This window comes from Garra rufa, chromosome 16, assembly GCF_049309525.1.
Source record: "Garra rufa chromosome 16, GarRuf1.0, whole genome shotgun sequence".
In the NCBI taxonomy this organism is placed as follows: domain Eukaryota; kingdom Metazoa; phylum Chordata; class Actinopteri; order Cypriniformes; family Cyprinidae; genus Garra; species Garra rufa.
This window is the reverse complement of record NC_133376.1, coordinates 1,429,518-1,450,722: the sequence shown is the minus strand read 5'-3', so window position 1 is coordinate 1,450,722 and position 21,205 is coordinate 1,429,518. Positions and strand designations below refer to the sequence as shown.

At 39.3% G+C, this 21,205-nt stretch overlaps 1 protein-coding gene across 3 annotated transcripts in view; it reads right to left on the bottom strand.

Moving 5' to 3' along the window:
• Window positions 1-21,205, bottom strand: part of LOC141288838 (mitogen-activated protein kinase kinase kinase kinase 4) — a 76,432-nt gene that overhangs the window by 9,730 nt on the left and 45,497 nt on the right. For 2 of the 3 annotated variants that reach the window (XM_073821006.1, XM_073821007.1), the window contains exons 22-29: window positions 19,631-19,721; window positions 19,292-19,426; window positions 12,337-12,457; window positions 11,873-12,028; window positions 8,860-9,003; window positions 6,294-6,428; window positions 5,769-5,869; window positions 4,227-4,376 (exon numbers count right to left, since the gene is read on the bottom strand). In XM_073821006.1, coding sequence (XP_073677107.1) covers window positions 4,227-4,376; window positions 5,769-5,869; window positions 6,294-6,428; window positions 8,860-9,003; window positions 11,873-12,028; window positions 12,337-12,457; window positions 19,292-19,426; window positions 19,631-19,721 — 1,033 coding nt within the window. The remainder of the gene's footprint in view (window positions 1-4,226; window positions 4,377-5,768; window positions 5,870-6,293; window positions 6,429-8,859; window positions 9,004-11,872; window positions 12,029-12,336; window positions 12,458-19,291; window positions 19,427-19,630; window positions 19,722-21,205) is intronic. The other variant, XM_073821008.1, reaches the window with a different exon arrangement.

Here is a 21,205-nt window from a genome sequence, read left to right as displayed (position 1 = left end):
TCGTGGAATTGTGTGCAGCTGAATGTTCCGCCGTCGAAACGCCCCTGCTTAATTAATTAACATATAAAATGAGCTCATTCCTAAAGCAAAAACTCTGTGACAATGGCAAGAAAAAATGAGCACAAGAAATCAAATTATAGTGAGGCTGAACTATCTGCAATACCAGGCATTACCACAAGGAAACGGTCGTAAGCCAAGCTGGAATCTGACGTGGAGATAAGTACTTTTCCACGTCAAAGACGGTTTTTATAAATCTGTACTTTGACGTGGATTTGATCGTACGAACACTCTAAGATCAAATCAGTGCGTAAGAAAGTTTTATAAATGAGGCCCCAGGTCTTTTCCACTTCATGGTCCTGTCCCTCCATCCCTAAACTCTGCAGGACAACAGCTCTCTAGGGCCAAACTTGCCTAGCTCTGCCCTTGTTTATATATATATATATATATATATATATATATATATATATATATATATATATATAACCCTTGTGTTTCCATGTAAAGTTTAGGACTCTCCTCTGACATGGCAGAGATGTGTGTGCACTGGGTTAAATGCAGAGGACAAATTCCAAGTCCAGGTTATCATGTTTGGCCTTCATATCACTTCATTTTACTAAATGGCTCGGGCGCTAGTGTCCACTTTTGGGTTATGCTGTGTGTTTCTCTAGGGGGCGGCATATCCAGAGGCCACATACTTTGAGACAGTCATGGCCTAATTGTTAGAGAGGACTTGTAACCCGAAGGTTTTAGGTGTTAGGTGAGTCCCTTGAGCAAGGCACCGAACCCCCAACTGCTCCCCGGGTGCCGCAGCAATATGGCTGCCCACTGCTCTGGGTGTGTGTGTACTGCTGTGTGCACTTGGATGGGTTAAATGCAGAGCACTAATTCCGAGTATGGGTCAACATACTTGGCCAAGTCACATCCTTTCCCTTACTTCCAGACTATTTTTTGTTTTCCAACTGGGTGTTATATTTTTACAAAAGTGTCATGTATGCATAGTTTCATGTTTTTACATTCATCAATTCAGTATCTTTTTAATCTGTTTATTGTCTTTAAGTTTTGTTTGGTTTTCCTTTAGACATTTGTTTATTGCCTACTGTAGATTTGGCTTATTCCAGTACCTATTCTGCCAGGAATTTAGTTTACGCCAGACTCTCCCATCCTTTGCGGAGAGAGGAGGGAGTCTGTGAGTTGTTAAAGCTAAACTGTTTTTTGACTGTTTACATTTTCTTGGTTCCTCACAAATATCAAAAGATTGTACTCGGTTTAGCATTTGTATATATTCTGCTCCTCACCTGTTTGTAAACAGCACCCTTATCCTTGCATATTTTATCAAAGGCAGCACTGCTGAGATTATTCTTATCTACATCTATACCTATCTGTCAACTCCCTTATGGGTTACCCTACGACACACCTGATATGATGAGTAAATATGATAATATGTAAATATGTCAATACAAATGTTGACTGTGTGCACATATCCAAGGCTAACCCACAGAGAACTATTAGGGCAATGCCATTCGGTAGCTATGGTGCTCTATTGCCATGGGTCCTCAGGACTGGAGTTAAGAAATACTGTAGTTATTGGTTGGCAGACCGTTGCTTCAGTGTTTAGAGAGGTTTTTAGTGCCCTGTTTTTTTAGTGGTTGCTTACTGTCCACCCCGACATCTATGATATCTCTTCTGGTCTCTAGACTTTTTCATCTGTTATTTCTCATTAGGTGATGTTTAGGAGTCCGAACAACATTCACATGATTTGAGATATCATTCATGCCAAATGTAAGTAAGAGCAACAGTAACAATTGAAATACGTCATTATTTTAGTGTTCATAAAATGAAAGTGAAGTTCTTATCACGCACTACTACTAAAAACATTTTAACAGCATCAAAAGTCACTGTAAGTGTTTCCCTTCACTAAACTAATATAAAACATTTTCATAACCACTTTTTGCATGCATGTCTCCCAAGCTCATGGCAACAAAGCATTAGAACAGATATTCCGTCTTTAAGACAATCACACAGCTCCCACTGTACTTGCCTGACTCAGAAATAAATTCACACACACTGTGCTGCCGTCCCTCTGTAGAGCCACCACAATCCTGAGCATCAACACGGGCATCCAGAGCCGCAGAGCGATCTTTATCCTCTGCCGCGGGATTCTCATGAGCGCCAACCGCGCAAACACGCCGCCGCAGACAGGGAGCGTGTGTTTCCAAGTGGGAGAGGAAGATTTACACCACGCAAAGAGCAGCTCGAGCGCAGAAGGAGTTTGCTAATGACTGTGTGCGGGTGAAAGACAACAACTGAGTGAAAGATGGAAAAATCTGTGTGTGAGAGAGAATGTGAACAAGAGAACGAATGAACGAGAGCATGGGAGGGAATGGATGAGCAAATGTTGGTGTGGAAAGCTACATGATCTAGTGCCGCCCAGCCTCCAGTTCTGTTTCACACTGCTAGTTCACTCTAAATTTATCTACTGCCTGTTATTAGAAAAAAACTGTCAAATAACAGGTCATTTGAATGGGCTTATGCTCTGGGAACGTAACGAAGGCTGCAGAGTTATTTTTGGACGCGAGATCAGTTCGGAGAAACTAGCACACGCTCGCAGATTGTGAGAGTGAACTAGTCCGTAAGTATGTGGGACGGCTCACTGGAGTGTGGGCCGCTGCTGAGGGGGCGGCAGAGCCGTGGGTGAACACCACACTCATCGCTCTTCCTCTCGGTGAAGGATACGCCGCTGTGTGGGTGTGTGGGGACGTCAGCAACGGGGCAAACGCAGCTCTATATTATCACAACATTATCTTCTGAATGTTCTGCATATTTATACAAGTTCTGAATGGTAGTGATTTGTGTGATCTGTTCTGGTCACTACATTTTCAAATGCCTGAATCTCATGAAACAAAGAGTAAATGTTTCACCCCACAATCAAAATCATTTTGACTCCTTGTGAGAAAAGGAAAGGTGTATATGTGATGGTTTTGTGATGTTACTCTTTAATAGCCTGGTTTCTCTCAATGTTTTTTCTTTATTTCAGATGAGAACAAACCTTGAACTGAATTTAGCTGAACAATGGCACTATAGTGTTCTACTTCAGCGGTTCCCAATTCCAGTCCTCGCGCCCCACCGCTCTGCACATTTTGCATGTCTCTCTTAGTTAACACACCTGATTCAGATAACCAGCTCATTAGAAGTGAGGTCCGTGCAGGAACTGCGATCCGATTGACATGGTCCCTGCAAAGTGTTCATTGCTCCCATACATACATTCATTCACATATTTGGGCTACGTCACCGCATGTAGCGTCTTCACACACAGATGAAACTAGAGAAGTGTGACATAAGTGCATCTGTAAATAAATGCATTTTAAATTTACGTCTCGCACGCTTTAATGACCTTCAAATGGAGCACATACGCTCGCTTCGAACTAATGAATAATGGCGGAATATCCTGTGATGTCCACTTTGAAGGGCCACTTTGAACGTTGGAATAGAACAAACGTCGGAATTTATTTTTTTCAATCATATGTAATTCATTTTGCAACATCAACACTGTTGTTTATCTATCAAAACAACAATCAACTGCTCAAAATGGTAGCTGCTGTATTTAATGTTTAGATGATGTTTCAGAATAATGTGATCCACTGAACCATTAAACATGAACCAATTGGACTACATCAGTTTCTATGGTCCCAAATCTCAGTTTTCCAGACCATGTTTTCAGATCTGGCATTATGTCTGCAGACTCTTATAATGCAGTTTTTGTTTTACTGTACTAGAGTTTTTTTTTTTGATTTGATTCAAATAAACCTATTTCACTGCATTTTCATCAATACTGTTAAATGCTGAATTTATTCATTGATTGACTGTGTCTGTATTATTCTCTTATTTACCAGGAGCAGCATAATGAAACATGTATCGCATGTATCGTATCAACCTCGCAGTAAGTCTGTCAGCAAAAATATAGTACAAAAAACTATAATTTCTACAAAAGTTCACCATCAGTGTAGTCAACATGGGAACACATATTATAACCATTATTACCAGATTTACTCAGCTACCTAGCATGCTAGCATGTCCCAAAATCTTCCCATTCACAGAGTGAAAGTGCACACAGTTCAACCACGCAACTGTGGAGAAATATTCACAATGCCACAACTGTACTTACTAAACTTGTCTGAGTTTTAGGTATTATTGACGTGAAATGTGCCAGGAATATAAAGAATACTCACATGACTGGGTAGGTAGAGATCGAAGGGCGTCCCTGAATCCACATCTATAGCATGAAACCCAAAGTGAGAGCCGTAGATGACCTTTAACCTCTGTCCATTCTCCACCGTCAGGTCGACTGAGAGCGGCTTCTGAGGCAGTGAGCTGAACGACTGACACACATACACAACTCGGTTAGTCTACTAGGAAATAAATGCATATGAAAGTTCCAATGTTTGTTTATTCATTATTTAGTTGTTTTCTCTGTGGTGTGTAAAGACACTGACTGGTGGTCACACACACACACACACACACACACACACACACACACACACACACACACACACACACACACACACACACACACACACACACACACGTGCGTTGTACAGAGACATGAGCTGTGTGTCATCAGGTTCTAGATCTAGTCACTGTCTTCACTGCTGTTGTTAATTAAGATTTGACGAATGAACCTGCCTTGATTGGACTTGTGTTATGCTAACTGTGATCCAGTGTTTTGCATGTTGTCATCTTTGATTACAGGACATATTCACAGCTAATATGACAGTAACAAATGAGACTGATATTGATTAATGCTGTAGTGACTCCAATGCTGTGAACGAGACAGTTCAGGAGTCACACCGCTCATAAATACAGCCGTCAACCTCCAACACTGATGGTGTGAGAACCAATTAATTATCTGTACTATTACTCCTGCTTAGAGGCACATTTCATTTATCTGTTGAGTACTTCAGCAGACAAAATATCATGCACAATGCCACTCGCAAATGAGGAAGTCCGTTTCTGAAGAAATGTTAAAAAGGGCACTAATTTTTAACAACAAATATTAATCCTAACATACAATGTTTGTATTTCCATGCGAATATGCAGGACCACAATCTGAGTAAATGTTATGTGTCTAAATGGCAGAAGTTCATATCAGAAGTAGAGTAAGTCTCTCAGGACTGCAGTGAAGTAGGACACGTACTCAAAAATGACCCATTTCCAAAAACATCCCACTTACATTACCTATCCTATCATTACACCACACTATTTTTTTCCAAAGGAAGAATACATAAATGAACATCAGGTAATAACAAATATCAGATCATAAAGTATGGCAGCACGCTCCTTGGCCATGGTCATTATAATCCACTCAATGGAAATACACGACTCTGTCTACATTACTGCTAAACTGCAAAAACACCTATAGATACATCTCACTGCAGATGAAATATATTTTTGCTCTGTTTTACACAAATGATTGGAGTGGCAGATTACTGATTATTTAAGACTTATTCTAGTGTGGTTTCACACACAACAAAACTCATAAAAACTTTCACCACAGTGCATGATTTGTAAACTAAAACAATTTGATGTTTACATGACTTGTAAACTTGCTCGGTAGCGCACCTGGTACAGCACAGCACTATTAATGTGAAGCGCTCAAGTATGAGCCCCAAGGTTTTTTGAGTTAAAAAAATATGACTTGGAATGTTCTTGGTAGACAGTTAATCAATATGCCTAAGAATGAATTAACATCTCTACTAATACATGAGACTTACTCTGAAAGCCATGAACTTGTGATATGGTTTGGGAGCCCAGGCGTAGACCTCCACAGCGTTTCTCAATGCGATGACCAGGAACTTGATTTTTTCATAGCGAACTGAAATCATCAGCATGAAGTTAGTATAGAGTAAAAGATCATCAAAAACTCTGACTTACAGTGGTGACATTGACAGAAGACATTTATCAAGCATTTCCACCCGACATGATTTTCACTAGAGACAAAAGTGACCAGGTATGACACTGAAATATGAATCTGCGCTATTATCATCATTTACCATGCTTTATTGCACTTGATAGATAATGCTTTCTCCTCTGCTTTGTTAGACTGAGTTCACTAGGTATTTCCATGAGGTCTATTAATATAAATGTCAGTATAGTTATAATACTTAGTATTTAATGGCTTACCTTGAATGTCTTTCTGTGCTAAAAGTTTAGCCCTTGTTTACAGTAAAATTGCTTGAGATGCAGCCCACTGATGTTTGTTGGTAAATATGTGAAAGGTTGTCTTGTTCTGGACTCACCTACTTTATAGCTCACACATCCCTCCAGTTCTCCCACTGACGTCCAGCCCTGTTTCTTCTCCACCTCTGGATCATTACGCAAGATCTTATTCCTCAACCAGGACAGGTAGTACAGCCTCAGCTTGTTTTTCTTACCTTTCCACAAGTAATAATAAATATATGATACACACACATATAAACACACACATGAATACATACTATACACACTACCGTTATACGTTTGGAATAATTAAGATTTGAAAATGGATAAATGACATTGTTGCACTCCCTGAAGGCGGGAACAGAGCCGTTATGTCGACACTGGTGTTAAGGTCTCACTTGGGAGCCCCAATCACCTCTGAGAAGTAAAAAAAAAACGACAGAGAACATTGGCGAGTGGAATTTGCATGCCGTACACACAGGAATATAAGAGGGCAGCATGCATCTACTCATTTAGGTTTGTGCTGAGGAGTTGAGACCGTGTCCCGGCTGTTCAGAGGGGTAGTTCCAGGTTGTGGCCCTCCTTCAGGAAACAAAGGTTACATACATAACCCTTTAAGTCAGTCATGTTCGATGTTACATTGATATTGACATTATGGGTTCCATATAAACAATTCCACAACCACTGAATAGTGTTACAAGGATCCCAAGTCATAACAAACCCAGTGCCTAGTGTCATGAGCCGAATAATCTTTCATATCAAAACGGGACTGAAAAGACAGTACTCATGGCGAGGAGGGTTGCAGCTGCTGTTGCTTTACCCAGAATTAGTTGAAGTTAACAACTAGAAGGAGTGCTTCAGCTCCAGCTGTGACCAGTTGTATTACACTGGGGAAGTGTGCCTAAGTCCATGCGAACAAGGAGGTAACATGTGGAGAGTGCACATATGGACTGATTTGTAGGGCAGTGATACACATATGACAAAGTCACTGCGGTAGGTCCTGCCTGAAAAGGGATGGAACTACTACCAAAGCAAATCTGAGGAAATTCTGACAAGGGAAAGACTCCAGGTTACCATGTGGTTACCTCTTAAAGGAGGTACGAAGGGGGCCGTCCCGCAATTTACTTGTACTACCAAAGACATGGGAAGAAACTGGCTGAACCCGGACACTGTAGAATCTCACAAAGGTCTTAGGTGTCACCTAACTCTGCAGGCGTCTGCTAGAGAGGTGCTGTGTACCAACGCCCAGGAGGAGGAAACACGCCTAGGGGACACGGATCACCTTGTGTTTGGTACACCAAAGTGACGGCATCCGCTAGCCAGTGGGCCAACCTCTGTTTGGAGACAGATTTTCCCTTCTGCTGCCCTCTAAAGCAGACAAAGAGCTGCTCAGAGCTTCTAAAGCTCTATGTAGGTCCATGTAAATGCGTATGTGCAGACTGGACACAGCAAAGCGAGGGCTGGATATGCCTCCTCCAAGGAGGACAATACATCTGTTTTTTGTTCTACGTACCTGAGAACTCATTAGCTCTTCTTTTTTGAGCACACACAATTCCTGCTTGATGAACTTTGGGCACGTATACCAGCCAGGCCAGGGTCTCAGGATGATGTGAGAATTACCTGGCCCAAATTCCAGGCACATTTCGCTAACCAAAAATACCGGCACAGTTAGGAGCGCTGTCTTCAAAGACATGATCTTAAGCTTGACTGATTCCAGTGACTCAAATGGGGCTCTCTGCAATCCAGAAAGGATAAACTGTCAAGGTGGAGGAGGGACAGTCTGGGGGCTCGTACCGATAATCTCAACCCCTGAGGCAAACTGAAGAAACTTTGCGATAAGTCTGCGATGAGGCAATTTCAAGATGTGAAAGTACACGTCCTTCAGTCAACTGATAAAAAAAACCAATCCTGTGGCTGAACGCATGTGAGAATGTGCTTCTCAATCAGCATCTTAAACAGGAGCTTGTGTAGGGCCTAATTCAGAACACACAGATCCATGACTTGGTCACCACTGCTTTTTGGGTCAAGGCTGGGAGAGAGGAATCATTGCGTCACTCACTGCTAGAGACTGAGGGAACTCACCAACTCCTGGGAAAGTGCAGCTTCCTCCATTAGGTGACCGTGCCGTGAGCCATCATCCAGTCTCAAGCTCTTCAGCCCGATGCTCTTGCCGGCACAGGACAGCACAACCATCAACTCACAGTCAATCAGCTCAATAGGATGACGCTAAGCTAAGCCTTCATCCTCGGAGAACACTGGCTCACCCTCCAATGCAGAGATTGAAATCCATCCTCTTTGGATGCCCCGAATAACACTCTAGATCAGTCATGAGATGGACCAGCGACACAATGACACAGAACACACAAGAGGACTCCCTGGGCATGCAAATTCCACTTGCCAATGTTAACTGGCCTGTTTTTTACTACTCAGAAGTGATTGGGGCACCTAAGTGACGACGTAACGTCAAATGTGACTATCTGAAAGGGAAAATTTATTACGAACAATATAACATAATGAAACGTTGTGTGGTCAATTCTTCCAGGACTCTTGCAGGATTTGTATCCTTATGTTTTTGTTCATTCATTTGCTAGAATAAATATAAGAATACTCCCTGTTGTAGTGAAGTGCAGTATGTAGAGTATGTACCTGATATAGTTATGAGTACGTTGAGCCCCTCCAGTACGTCCATCTGCTGGAAGCGTCTGCGGCTGATGAGAGAGTAAACTTTACCCTGACCACTGCGGTCCAGCAGCCACAGGCCACTCTCTGTGCCCACCAGCAAATTCACTCCTAAATGCACACAAACAGCACATCCATAGTGAGTAATGAGTAAAGCCAAAAGAACAATTACACCAATTCAAAAAGCATTTTCAGTGCGTTCACAACCTGCTTTAAACTAAAGAAAATCACACTGAAAAGACTCTAAGAGCATGTTTAGAAAATTGTTATATAGATGGAATTAGAAATGATTTAATTATAGTCTGTCAATGAAAGCCTGTCAGTTCATGTTTAACTCTGTCATATAATTACAATTACTCTGAGCAATCTGTGACTGTTATTTAATTAATAGTGCTAAAACCAGATATTTTTATCTGGAAATCTGACAAATTTCATTTAATAATAAAGTTGCACCAAGGAACACAACAAGAAATTTAACTTTAGATAATATTAAAGTGCCCCTATTATGGATTCTTGAAAATCACCTTTCATGCAGTGTGTAACACAGCTTTCAGTGAATGAAAACATCCAGCAAAGTTTTAAATCAGAAAGTGCTCCATGTATAAAGTTACACAAGACGAGCATTTGTGGTTAAAAAATTTACAAATATATTTTTTAAGAAAATGACAGATTGTTTCACTAGATGTGACCCTTATTCCTCCGCTGGGATCATTTAGAGCCCTTTGAAGCTGCATTGAAAGTGCATTTTTAACCTTCAATCCATTAAGCACCATTGAAGCCATCTATATGCAGAAAAAAATCCTAAAAATCTTTTTCTCAAAAAACCTACTTTCTTTGTGACTGAAGAAAGAAAGACATGAATTATCAGGAAATGCTTAATCTGAAAGTGGAGTAATCCTTTGGAAATGGTCACTTGGTATTCTGTAGCATGCAAAATACGTATTTAGTGTGTGTTGTGTTCACTCCGTGCAGCTTGTATGTCTCTGGCTAACCGGCTAACAGCAATATCTGCTTACTCGCAATCGTCTAGAATTGTGTCGATGAATAGTGAATGTTTGTCATTGTTATTACTTGGAATTATGATAAAGAATGGAGCAATATGTTGGTGTACAAAGTAGTGTACTTTATCAATATGTTTCTGCATTGGGCTAACACATACAGTCATGTGAAAAAGTTAGTACACCCTATTGAATTTCATGGTTTTCCATATCAGGACATCATAAAAAAAATCTGGTCCTTGGCTGGTCTTAAAATTTGGAAAACAAAACCTCAGATGAACAACAACACATGACAAATTGCACCATATCATTATTTATTGACCAAAAATAAAGCCAACTTGGAAAAGCCATGTGTGACAAAGTTAGGACACCCTTACTGTTAACATTAGAATTAAGAGAGTAAATAACAGTCAAGCACTGCTAATTAAATACCTTTGATTAAGTCTGATTAAGCGCCTCTATAAAAGCATAAGCTTTGTCAGTTTGCTGGTCTGGAGGTGTGTGTTAACACAATGCCAAGGAGGTAAGACATCAGCAATCATTGTAGAGAAGCATCTGTTGCTGCCATCAATCTGAGAAGAGTAATACGGCCATTTCCAAACTATTTGATGTTTATTCACAAGTGGAAGACGTTTAAAACAGACACCTCTCCTTCCAGGAGTGGACATCCCAGCAAAATCACCCCAAGATCAGACGTGTAACGCTCACAACCCAAGAACTACACCTCAGACTCTACAGGCCTCAGTTAACATGTTAAATGATAAAGTTCATGACAATACCATTAGAAAAATATGGGACAAAAATGGCATGTTTAGAAGCCTTAGCAAAAGAAAGACTCTTCTATCTAAAAAAAACATGGCAGCACAGTTTAGGTCGGCAAAGTTGCATCTGAAAAAAACATAAGTCTTCTAGAATAATGTCCTTTGAACAGATGAGAAAGAAGTGGAGATGTCTGGCCATAATGCACAGCGCCAAGTTTGATGAAAACCTAAAGAGTATATTAACACAAACACCTCATACTAAAAGACAAGCATGCTGGAGGAGGGCTGATCATTCTGGACTTGTTTTGTAGCCACAGGACCTGGGCACCTCACAGTCATTGAGTCGCCATCAACTCCTCTGGATATCAAAGAATTCTCCAGTCATATGTGAGGACATCTGTCTGACAGCTAAAGTTGGGCCAAAGTTGGGTCATGCAACAGGACAATGATCCCAAGCACACCAGCAAATCTACAACAGAACGGCTGAAAAGAAAAGAATCAAGGTATTCAAAAACCCAGTCAACGTCCAGAGCTCATCCTGACTCAAATGCTGTGGTGAGAGCTGTGCATAAGAAAATGCCCACAAACATTAATAAACTGGAGCAACGTTGAAAAGAAGAGTGGTCCAAAATTCCTCCAGAATGATGTGAGAGACGGATAAAGTCACGCAGAATATGAATGCTTCAAGTTATTGCTGCTAAAAGTGGATCTACAGGCAACTGACTCATAGGGTGTCCTAACTTTGTCACATGACTGTAAACCATGGCTGTTTGGGTGTTTAATATAATGGTGATGGGCGTTCTGTTTCCGAATCGTTGAGTTTGGGAGTTGTTGAGCAAATAAGGTAAAGATAAATGCATTTTACAAGACAATGAACGTATTTTTGACCTTGCATACATGTCAACCAAAATATTCATAATCCATAACAGGGGCACTTTAAATGAAGGTCAAAATAAATAAGATAAATCCATCTGAAAATTAAACAGTAAGCATTTTGCTCTGTAATATTAAATACAAATCAAAATCAATCAAATTAGATGCATTCTGTAATAATGAAACAAAGTGCATTTGATTACTGTCATTTTCAGTTTTGTACAGTGTCAAGTTCATTTCTTATTACTTTGACTTCTTTAATTGTTTTAGACTTGATTTATGCAGGGTCATGCAGGTGGTCTGTATTAATATCAGTCGTCCGCTAGAGGATATGTGAATGTGTCTCACCCCACAGACTGGCACAGAGGATTTCAGCGTTGAACTTCTTTTTATATTTGCGTATCTCTGGGGCGTCGCTCTGAGGACGGATGTTGGTGGGGTTGACGTTCACCACCGAGCCCTTCCTGTGAGGCTGTCTGATGCACGGCTCACACCTGCCGTTCACTGACACACAGAGAGAGAGAGTGTGTTTGTACATGTGTCAGGTGCTTTTAACTCAATGACACACACATTCTTGCATATGTGGTTTACGGTGACTCTCCATGGGCGTAATGGTTTTTATACTGTACCCAACCTTACACCAGAACCCACCACTCACAGGAAACTACTAGCAATTTGTGAATTTCAAAAAACATGCTCTATTACCTACAGTATGTCATTACACACATTTGTGTCCTCATAAACCATATATGCCTCAGTGTCTGTTCATGTCAAGTGCTTTTGTGTCAGCGCTGTCAGACGTGTGGACTCACTCTGGCCGTATCCCTGTGGACTCAGAGGTGGAGACATCTGCAGCAGACGAGGGTCAATGAAGGGTGAGAATGAGGACGAGGAAGATGATGTGCTTTTTCCTGCCTGGTTATTGAAAAATTTCTGTAAATGCAGAATAACAACACAAACATCAGGAGGAGTTCATTAACGGATGCAGCTCTACGTGACAAAGCACACAGCTTGATGAAGTGAATGACTGATGAGAATTCTCAAAGAAGTCTAGAATACTTTTTAGGGATGCATTGAAACTGAAAATTCTGGATGCACTCGGTCGAAAACCGTAAATGCTTTGTAAGAACTATTTAGTATTTTAGTAAATAAAATAAAGTACTTTTGTAAGATTTTTTTAATTTAACCTAATCATTTTAATGACACTAAATTAAAAATCACAAGCCAATAAAATAACCACACTTTTACTGAAAATAACGCAATAAAATTGGACAGAAAATATTATAATATTAAATATCAATGTATTAGTTTTATTTTGTTCTCTGCAACAGAATCAGATATACTGCTTAATTTGAGCCAGATCCTGTTCTGGAAAATGTCAGATTTTGGATTTTTGCGTTCAGGTATTTGTTTTGAAAGATTTGGCATTCACAAGTGCATTAGATCGTGACAGTGCGTGCGTTCATATGAGACAGAGCAAGCGCGGGTTTATGTAGATGTATTTGGAGCATATGTATTGGTCCTCAACATATTTTTTTAACCAATCAGCTTTTTTAAGTTCAAAATTGGTCTTATTGATTGGTGCTTACTGCTTAACCCACTCTGTCCAAAACATATTTAGTGAGCACTGAGCAGCGGAATGTTTAGAGAGAGTGTAATAATATCAGAAATAATACCAAATCAACTGAAATATTATGTATAAACATTATAAACACTATAAACATAGGTATGGGTTAGTTCTCCTGACTCCAAAACAAAGCATTTAAATGTAACAGTATTCAGAACAGAACAAGAATGGAAAATACACACACACACACACACATATATATATGTATAAAGCTAAGTAAACAAAACAAAGCGCAACTGCCAGTCTCAGGCATTGGGCTCACGTACCTCTGTAATTCGGCACAAAACCAAATGTTTTGATATTCGCATAACAGCAGAGTGGACCGGTTATACTAGGCTACGCACTATTTAAATTGACTAGAGTAACATTTTACAAGTTTGGTTGACTGTATTTTATTTTGATAATGCACAGACTGAGATGTCAAGTTTGAATTGCTAGAATATGGTGTGTGTGTGTAAGGGGTGTTGAAATTAATCGTTTCTACGATGCATCGCGATGCAGGCAAGGACGATTCGGTATCGGTTCAGTAATAGACCATAATCGATCATACTATACTCAGTCCTGGTGTCAGAACACGTGACCCAGGGGGCTTGTGTGATTTTCCGGGAGGGGGGTTGGGCTAACGAGGGGAGTACTCTATATGAATAAAATAAGATTTTAACTGAAAGGATTATTGCCACTTTCTTTACACACCGGTGCATTTAACGAACTAACAAACATCAGTGTGCATTTAACAAATGTCTTTTTTTTTTGTTAGTAATTAAATTAAAAGACTGAAACTTTATTTTTAATTGGTTGAAAAGACTGGCTAAAGCACTGAGCGTGTCTATCTGGCTTTTCTTTAGCTATTTTACAAAAATATAACGTTCTGTTGATATTGTGAGTGCACACAAATAATAATAGTAGACTTTCTGCAGTTCTGAATGATGTATTACTCTTACATTTATGAACAATAATGATGGAGTATTTTAGGTTTCCACTGTTATTAAGAAAAAATGCAAGTGATCGCGTTGGCGCTTCCATGTCAGCTGCAAAGCGTGCTTTAGCTTCCACTCTCCGCACAAACGATTGGATATGCGTATAACAGCGCACATTCATCTAGGTTAAATGTTTGTATTAATATTGTGAAATGCATTAGTGATTTTATTTTATGCAAGTCGTGTTGATTTGAGAAGGCTAAATTTATCAAACATGCTCAACTCATTGCCGCTGTTTTAATGGCTGCAACACAAACTTTGTTCTGATAAGATGTCGGACAAGGACAGGGCTCGGGTCTGAGAGTCTCGGGCTGGGCTCGTGCAGGACTCTATTCGTTCCCTCGTTTCAATGAAATCAGATCTGAGCGGTACCTCTCGGCTCCGGCGCGATCATATAGCCGAGACATAAAATACTTCACTATTTTTGCTCTTACAGATAAGACATACAGTTAGACATAATTACTTTTATTTTGGCATGCTCACAATAAAAACAGAACATTTGTACTTTTGTAAAATAAAGCAAACAAACAAGATGCGCGTTCTGTCAATTCGGTTCTCGGTTTCCTTTTTCGTGAACTTCAAGTCAGATATATTTCACATATTTATACCTTATTTTATTTTTAATGTAACTTACATTTTTCATCATCCTGGTGACCTATTTTTGATCTAGGTTTTGAAAACCTGTGTCCTAAGCTGTAGTCCATGCATTACAAGAAACCTGTAAACGATGCTGTTCTAGTTGTGGCATCACCGTTTAGTGGCGCCATTGAATGTTCCGGAAAACTGAAGTGGTATTGTCAGTGTCAGTCACAGCGCCTTTTAACTGCTGTTTTGTATCCAGCAATTATTCATTTACAAATTAAGCACTGGATATAACTTTTTGAACTAATTATCGTCATATTTTTGTATTTTCTGCCGTTTTTCTCTTTCGGCTGAAAACCAGTGCATCCCTAATATTTTTGCATCAATGTGCCAAAACAAAGATCAAATACTCATTATACAATAATAATTATACAGTATATTGAGATGATAACTGGCTTAAAACAGTCTGTCATCAGTGTAAATGTACACTGTAAAAAACAACCTGTAGAATCGACTCAATAAAATGAGGTACACAAACAATTTACACTCAGTTTGTTTGGGTAGATTCTATCCTATATATCCGAGTAAAGAATGCCTGAATTTATCAGCTAGGACAAACTAAAAAAAAGTAGGTAATGTCAGTATTTTGTCCTGTCCTGTTCTGTTTTCCTAGTGTTTTTCCCCCTATGTTTCCTATGATAATGGTTTAGTCCGTGTCTCCCCCTTCTGGTTTTGTCTGTATTGGTTTAGTCTTGCCCATATTTGTATTTCCCCCTCGTCATCCTGTTATCTCGCCTTGTTTTCAGTGTATTTAAGTCTGTGTCTGATCACTCCCCGCTGTCCGTAGTTAATGTTGCTTCTGTTTGTTTCAGCTCCATGTTCCACGTTTCTTTTCTTTAATAAATATCAGTGTTTAATTTTACTACGGTCTCCAGCATTTATATCTCCTCCACATCCTGCTATACTGTGACAGGTAAAGTCTACACAGCAAAAAGCCCAGTATTAAATGAACTCTCCCGGGAGTTTATTTGAGTCCATACTCAAGAGTATTAAAATGAACACTGAAGCAGTGTCAAAGCTAATGAGGTAATTAAGTGATTCATTGAGTGACGATTGACCATTATTAAAGACACCTGATGTTAAAAAGCAGAATCACCAAAGGAGAAAATCTCATTTTGTAAGTCGCCGTTATAGTGGTCAGTGTTAGCATTAGTTTAGCTCTTTACCATTAACTTCTTAATATTACATTTTGTTTTGGTGTTGTAATTGAGTTATAACAGAAACGAGATTATGTGGTGTTGAATATGTTTTGACAAAGTCATTAAGTAGTAATCCGAACAACTGAGATCTATTTTGTTTGTTAATTACGTTGGATTAATCAGACAGGTGTTTTTTAAATTTATTTTGACAAAAAATATGAACACATTTTTTCTATTTAGACACACCGACATCAACAATCAGCATGAGAATCACAACAATCGTGACCATCAAAAACGTATGTTGTAGCCAATCAAAACTCATCCATGTCTCCCATCATGCATTGTGCCATAAATAATGAGCTGATGATTTCTGTGATGTTTAGAGTTGATCTGTTTCTGAATTTGCTGTTTGTCACCATTGTTGAGATTCATATGCTGATTCCTGATGTCTGTGTGTGCCTAAAAGAACAACTTTTGAAAGTTTTTTGATCAGAGGAGCTTGTAAGAACTCCATTCAAAATTTAAAGAAAACACAGTCTTTATAATTATTATTATTATTATTTTTTTTTTTTTTGCTGCTGTTAAACCAGAAGGCAGTTGTAATAAATAAAAGATATAGAACTCAAAGACTACACTCTAAACGATTTCAGTGGCTCAAATTAAGTTTATTTTAAACCAGAATTATCACCACTGCATGACTTTTGCTCTTTAGCTTGTCTGGCTGGTTTAGCTAAACAGCTAAACAAAAGTTAATGCTAAAAAGCTACAGGTCAAGAGCTAAACTAATGCTAACACTGACCACTATAATGGTGATGTAAACATTTTGGTGTCTTCAATAATTTTCAATAATCTCTCAATGAATCACTTAATTACCTCATTAGCTTTGACACTGCTTCAGTGTTCATTTTAATACTCTTGAGTATGGACTCAAATAAACTCCCGGGAGAGTTCATTTAATACTGGGCTTTTTGCTGTGTACAGTTGTGGCCAAAAGTTTTGAGAATGACACAAATATTAGTTCTCACAAAGTTTGCTGCTAAACTGCTTTTAGATCTTTGTTTCAGTTGTTTCTGTGATGTACTGAAATATAATTACAAGCACTTCATACGTTTCAAAGGCTTTTATCGACAATTACATGACATTTATGCAAAGAGTCAGTATTTGCAGTGTTGGCCCTTCTTTTTCAGGACCTCTGCAATTTGACTGGGCATGCTCTCAATCAACTTCTGGGCCAAATCCTGACTGATAGCAACCCATTCTTTCATAATCACTTCTTGGAGTTTGTCAGAATTAGTGGGTTTTTGTTTGTCCACCCGCCTCTTGAGGATTGACCACAAGTTCTCAATGGGATTAAGATCTGGGGAGTTTCCAGGCCATGGACCCAAAATGTCAACGTTTTGGTCCCCGAGCCACTTAGTTATCACTTTTGCATTATGGCACGGTGCTCCATCGTGCTGGAAAATGCATTGTTCTTCACCAAACTGTTGTTGGATTGTTGGAAGAAGTTGCTGTTGGAGGGTGTTTTGGTACCATTCTTTATTCATGGCTGTGTTTTTGGGCAAAATTGTGAGTGAGCCCACTCCCTTGGATGAGAAGCAACCCCACACATGAATGGTCTCAGGATGCTTTACTGCTGGCATGACACAGGACTGATGGTAGCGCTCACCTTTTCTTCTCCGGACAAGCCTTTTTCCAGATGCCCCAAACAATCGGAGAATATGACTTTGCCCCAGTCCTCAGCAGTCCATTGGCCATACTTTTTTGCAGAAGATCAATCTGTCCCTGATGTTTTTTGGAGAGAAGTGGCTTCTTTGCTGCCCTTCTTGACACCAGGCCATCTTCCAAAAGTCTTGTCCTCACTGTGTGTTCAGATGCGCTCACACCTGCCTGCTGCCATTCCTGAGCAAGCTCTGCACTGGTGGCACTCCGATCCCGCAGCTCAATCCTCTTTAGGAGACCATCCTGGCGCTTACTGGACTTTCTTGGATGCCCTGAAGCCTTCTTAACAATGCAGTGGAAAGTTTTTTTCGGGATTAAGTTAATTTTCATGGCAAAGGAGGACTATGCAATTCATCTGATCACTCTTCATAACATTCTGGAGTATATGCAAATTGCTATTATAAAAACTTAAGCAGCAACTTTTCTAATTTCCAATATTTATGTAATTCTCAAAACTTGTGCCCACGACTGTAGACTTTACCTACTTTTTTTAGTTTGTCATAGCTGTTAAATTCAGGTATTCTTTACTCAAATATATAGGATAGAATCTACCCAAACAAACTGAGTGCAAATTGTTACATCAGTTTACCCCATTTTATTGAGTAGATTCTATAGGTTGTATACAGTGTTCTACAGTGTATATAACATTTATGAGAAGAGAGTATTTAAAATCAATTAAGTTTTGCGTTAAGTAGTTTTGCGACATTTGAGCCATTATTTAACTCTCAAAAACTCTTTAACTCTGCTCTCTTGGTCAACTGTGTTGGTCATTATGGAAATGATCTGCGTCTATGTTTTTTAACTGTTAATCATCAGTAGGTCAGCAGAACTTTGCCTGCTAAAATCTGATCTTAAAGGGATAGTTCACCCAAAAATGAAAATTTGATGTTTATCTGCTTACCCCCAGGGCATCCAAGATGTAGGTGACTTTGTGTCCTCAGAAAAACACAAACAAAGATTTTTAACGAAAACCGGTGCAGTCTGTCAGCCTTATCATGGACGTGGATGGGCGCCAGACCCTTAAAAGTACACAAAAACATGCACAGACAAATCCAAATTACACCCTGCGGCTCTATAGCCGCTATACCCACAATCTCTGTGCTCTGTGTAAACAATGAGTGTCGTATTCATGCGACAGATCGCTTCCGGCGTTTGCGTATTCTACACCAGAGCGTGTGCACCTGTAATGGATGCTAAGCTCCTGCTCAGGACAGTTGTTGGACATGGCTGTATATGAAAGGTAAAAAAATATATAAATACTGTTCAATTTCTCACAAAAACCGATCGTTTCGTGTCTTAGGACATCAATGTATCGTCACGAGCCGCAGGGTGTAATTTGGATTTGTCTGTGCATGTTTTTGTTTACTTTTAAAGGTTTGGTGCCCATCCACGTCTATGATAAGGCTGGCAGACTGCACCGGTTTTTGTTAAAAATCTTAGTTTGTGTTCTACTGAAGAAACAAAGTCACCTACATCTTGGATGCCCTGGGGGTAAGCAGATAAACAACACATTTTCATTTTTGGCTGAACTATCCCTTTAAGTGTCATTTTCTTTTGTGTTTTTGGAGAGACTGGACATTACTGTAGATCTAACGGTTTACCAAAAGCACCTAACATAAGGACTGTACAAGAGAGTGTGTGCAGGATTAGTAAGAGAGCGTACGTCGAGTGCGCTGTGCTGAGGGCTGATCTGATGCGAGGGGCTCTTGTGCAGCAGGTCTGGCAGACGATAGCTGTCGCTGGACTGGGATCCTGCAGGCCTCTGATGAACATTATGAGCTGGCTTTGCTGCACTCTGCTGGAGAAACAAGGACATCTGAAATCAGGCCTGAATGAGCTCAGAGCACCACTGAAACACTGATGCGATAATTACACATCAATCTGCAGCACAATCACACACTCTTTAAACTGGCATAAATGCAGATACACGTAATAGCCTGATTATTAAAACTGATTAGTGAGCAGCCTGTTCTCTCAAACAACAGACTGAAGGAGCCTTTACCTGTTGCTGTTTAACGCTGTGATGAGGCTGAAGAATGATCTCATCAGATTGTCCTCTGATTAACGCCGGCCTTCCGTTGCTCAACGGAGACCTTGAAAAATGACAGATCAGTTTTAATAACGCCAGAGAAAACATCCACTCCTTCAGACCATGAACAAGGCAGCAAAGACAGACTACAACACTACAACAAGTCAGCATGAAGCGCTGGGCTTTGCCAACAATGTGCATGTGAAAGAGCTCCAGCTTGACCTGATTTTCACATTTGTGTAATTCCAACCAGATTCCACTGCTATTACACAAATATAATAACGTGAGGAGATGAGTTTGGGAAGAGGAATGAGAATCATACTACAAATTTCCCTTAAATTTTCTTTCAACATACAGGATTTACCCTGACATAAAAGTAGTGTAGATCAGTTCATATTATGTAGTGAGATCAATGTGCTGGTATTTGACTTACATGTGTACTATTTCAAAACATCTTGGGACTAAGCTGGCCCTCTTTTTAGTTCATAAGTGTACTTTTAGTGTAATAGTAGTAAACTTTGACTACATAACTCATTTACATCTGAGTGAATGTATAAGTACGAGTTGACTAGTAATATAGCCTTCTCTTTAGTATATGAAAGACACTTTGAATGCCCTTTGTATATACTCTCAGTAAACTGCTTACAAACTTCATACTTAGTTTACGATTTGTATATTATGTTTGCACTGCTAGTTTACTGTCAGCTTCCTATTTAATAAACCCTTCTAGTCTTCGTCTGTTACAATATTTTCACACTATGAAGATGAAGACTGTTAAGATCCACCCATACTCGTTACACAAATGTAGATTTAATGCTGGAATACTACCTTAAAGTAGCCAGTATGTGTGAGAAAGGTATTCAACTCTCTGGTATTGTTTATTTGGGAGTTACACTTGTGTTGTTTGCGGTAAAAAAATAGCGTACACCTGCATTTTTTTCCCAGTAAAATCAATGTAGTATATTTTTGTTCCACAATATTTTTCTTTTGTATTTTGACAGAAATTCATGGTACTAATTAATATTAATGCAATAATTATCATGAAAATAATTAATAAAATGTTCAAAGATTTTTATATTATTTTTCAATTATGGCAGTATTTCATGTTAAAATAGAGACAATGCATTTAAAATCCAATTTTTGAAGTCAGATTAGTGCCATCTGGTGGGAGTAAAAAAAGAAAACATCTGCAATTTCAAGGTTTAGCCAATAGATTCCTATATGTAAGGTATAATGTACAGGCAGCCGGTAGTTCTCCGCTTCGCGTCGGGTCTTGTATCACACTGTCGGGGCTTATTTCTGCGATAACTACCGGCTGCCTGTACATTATCCCGCTTATTACACGGCTACTTGCCACATAAGGAAAAAACTGGACATGAATATGAATTTGAAACCTTTTATTGGCATATTTGTTTTAAATTAACATTTTTATCCTTCCGCGAAATGATATAGTACCACGTGACTAACATTCAAACTATGTACGTTAGTAAGACAATTTAAATAGATTAATGTCGAAATTTTCCATTATTAATTGTGGTTGTCCAGTGT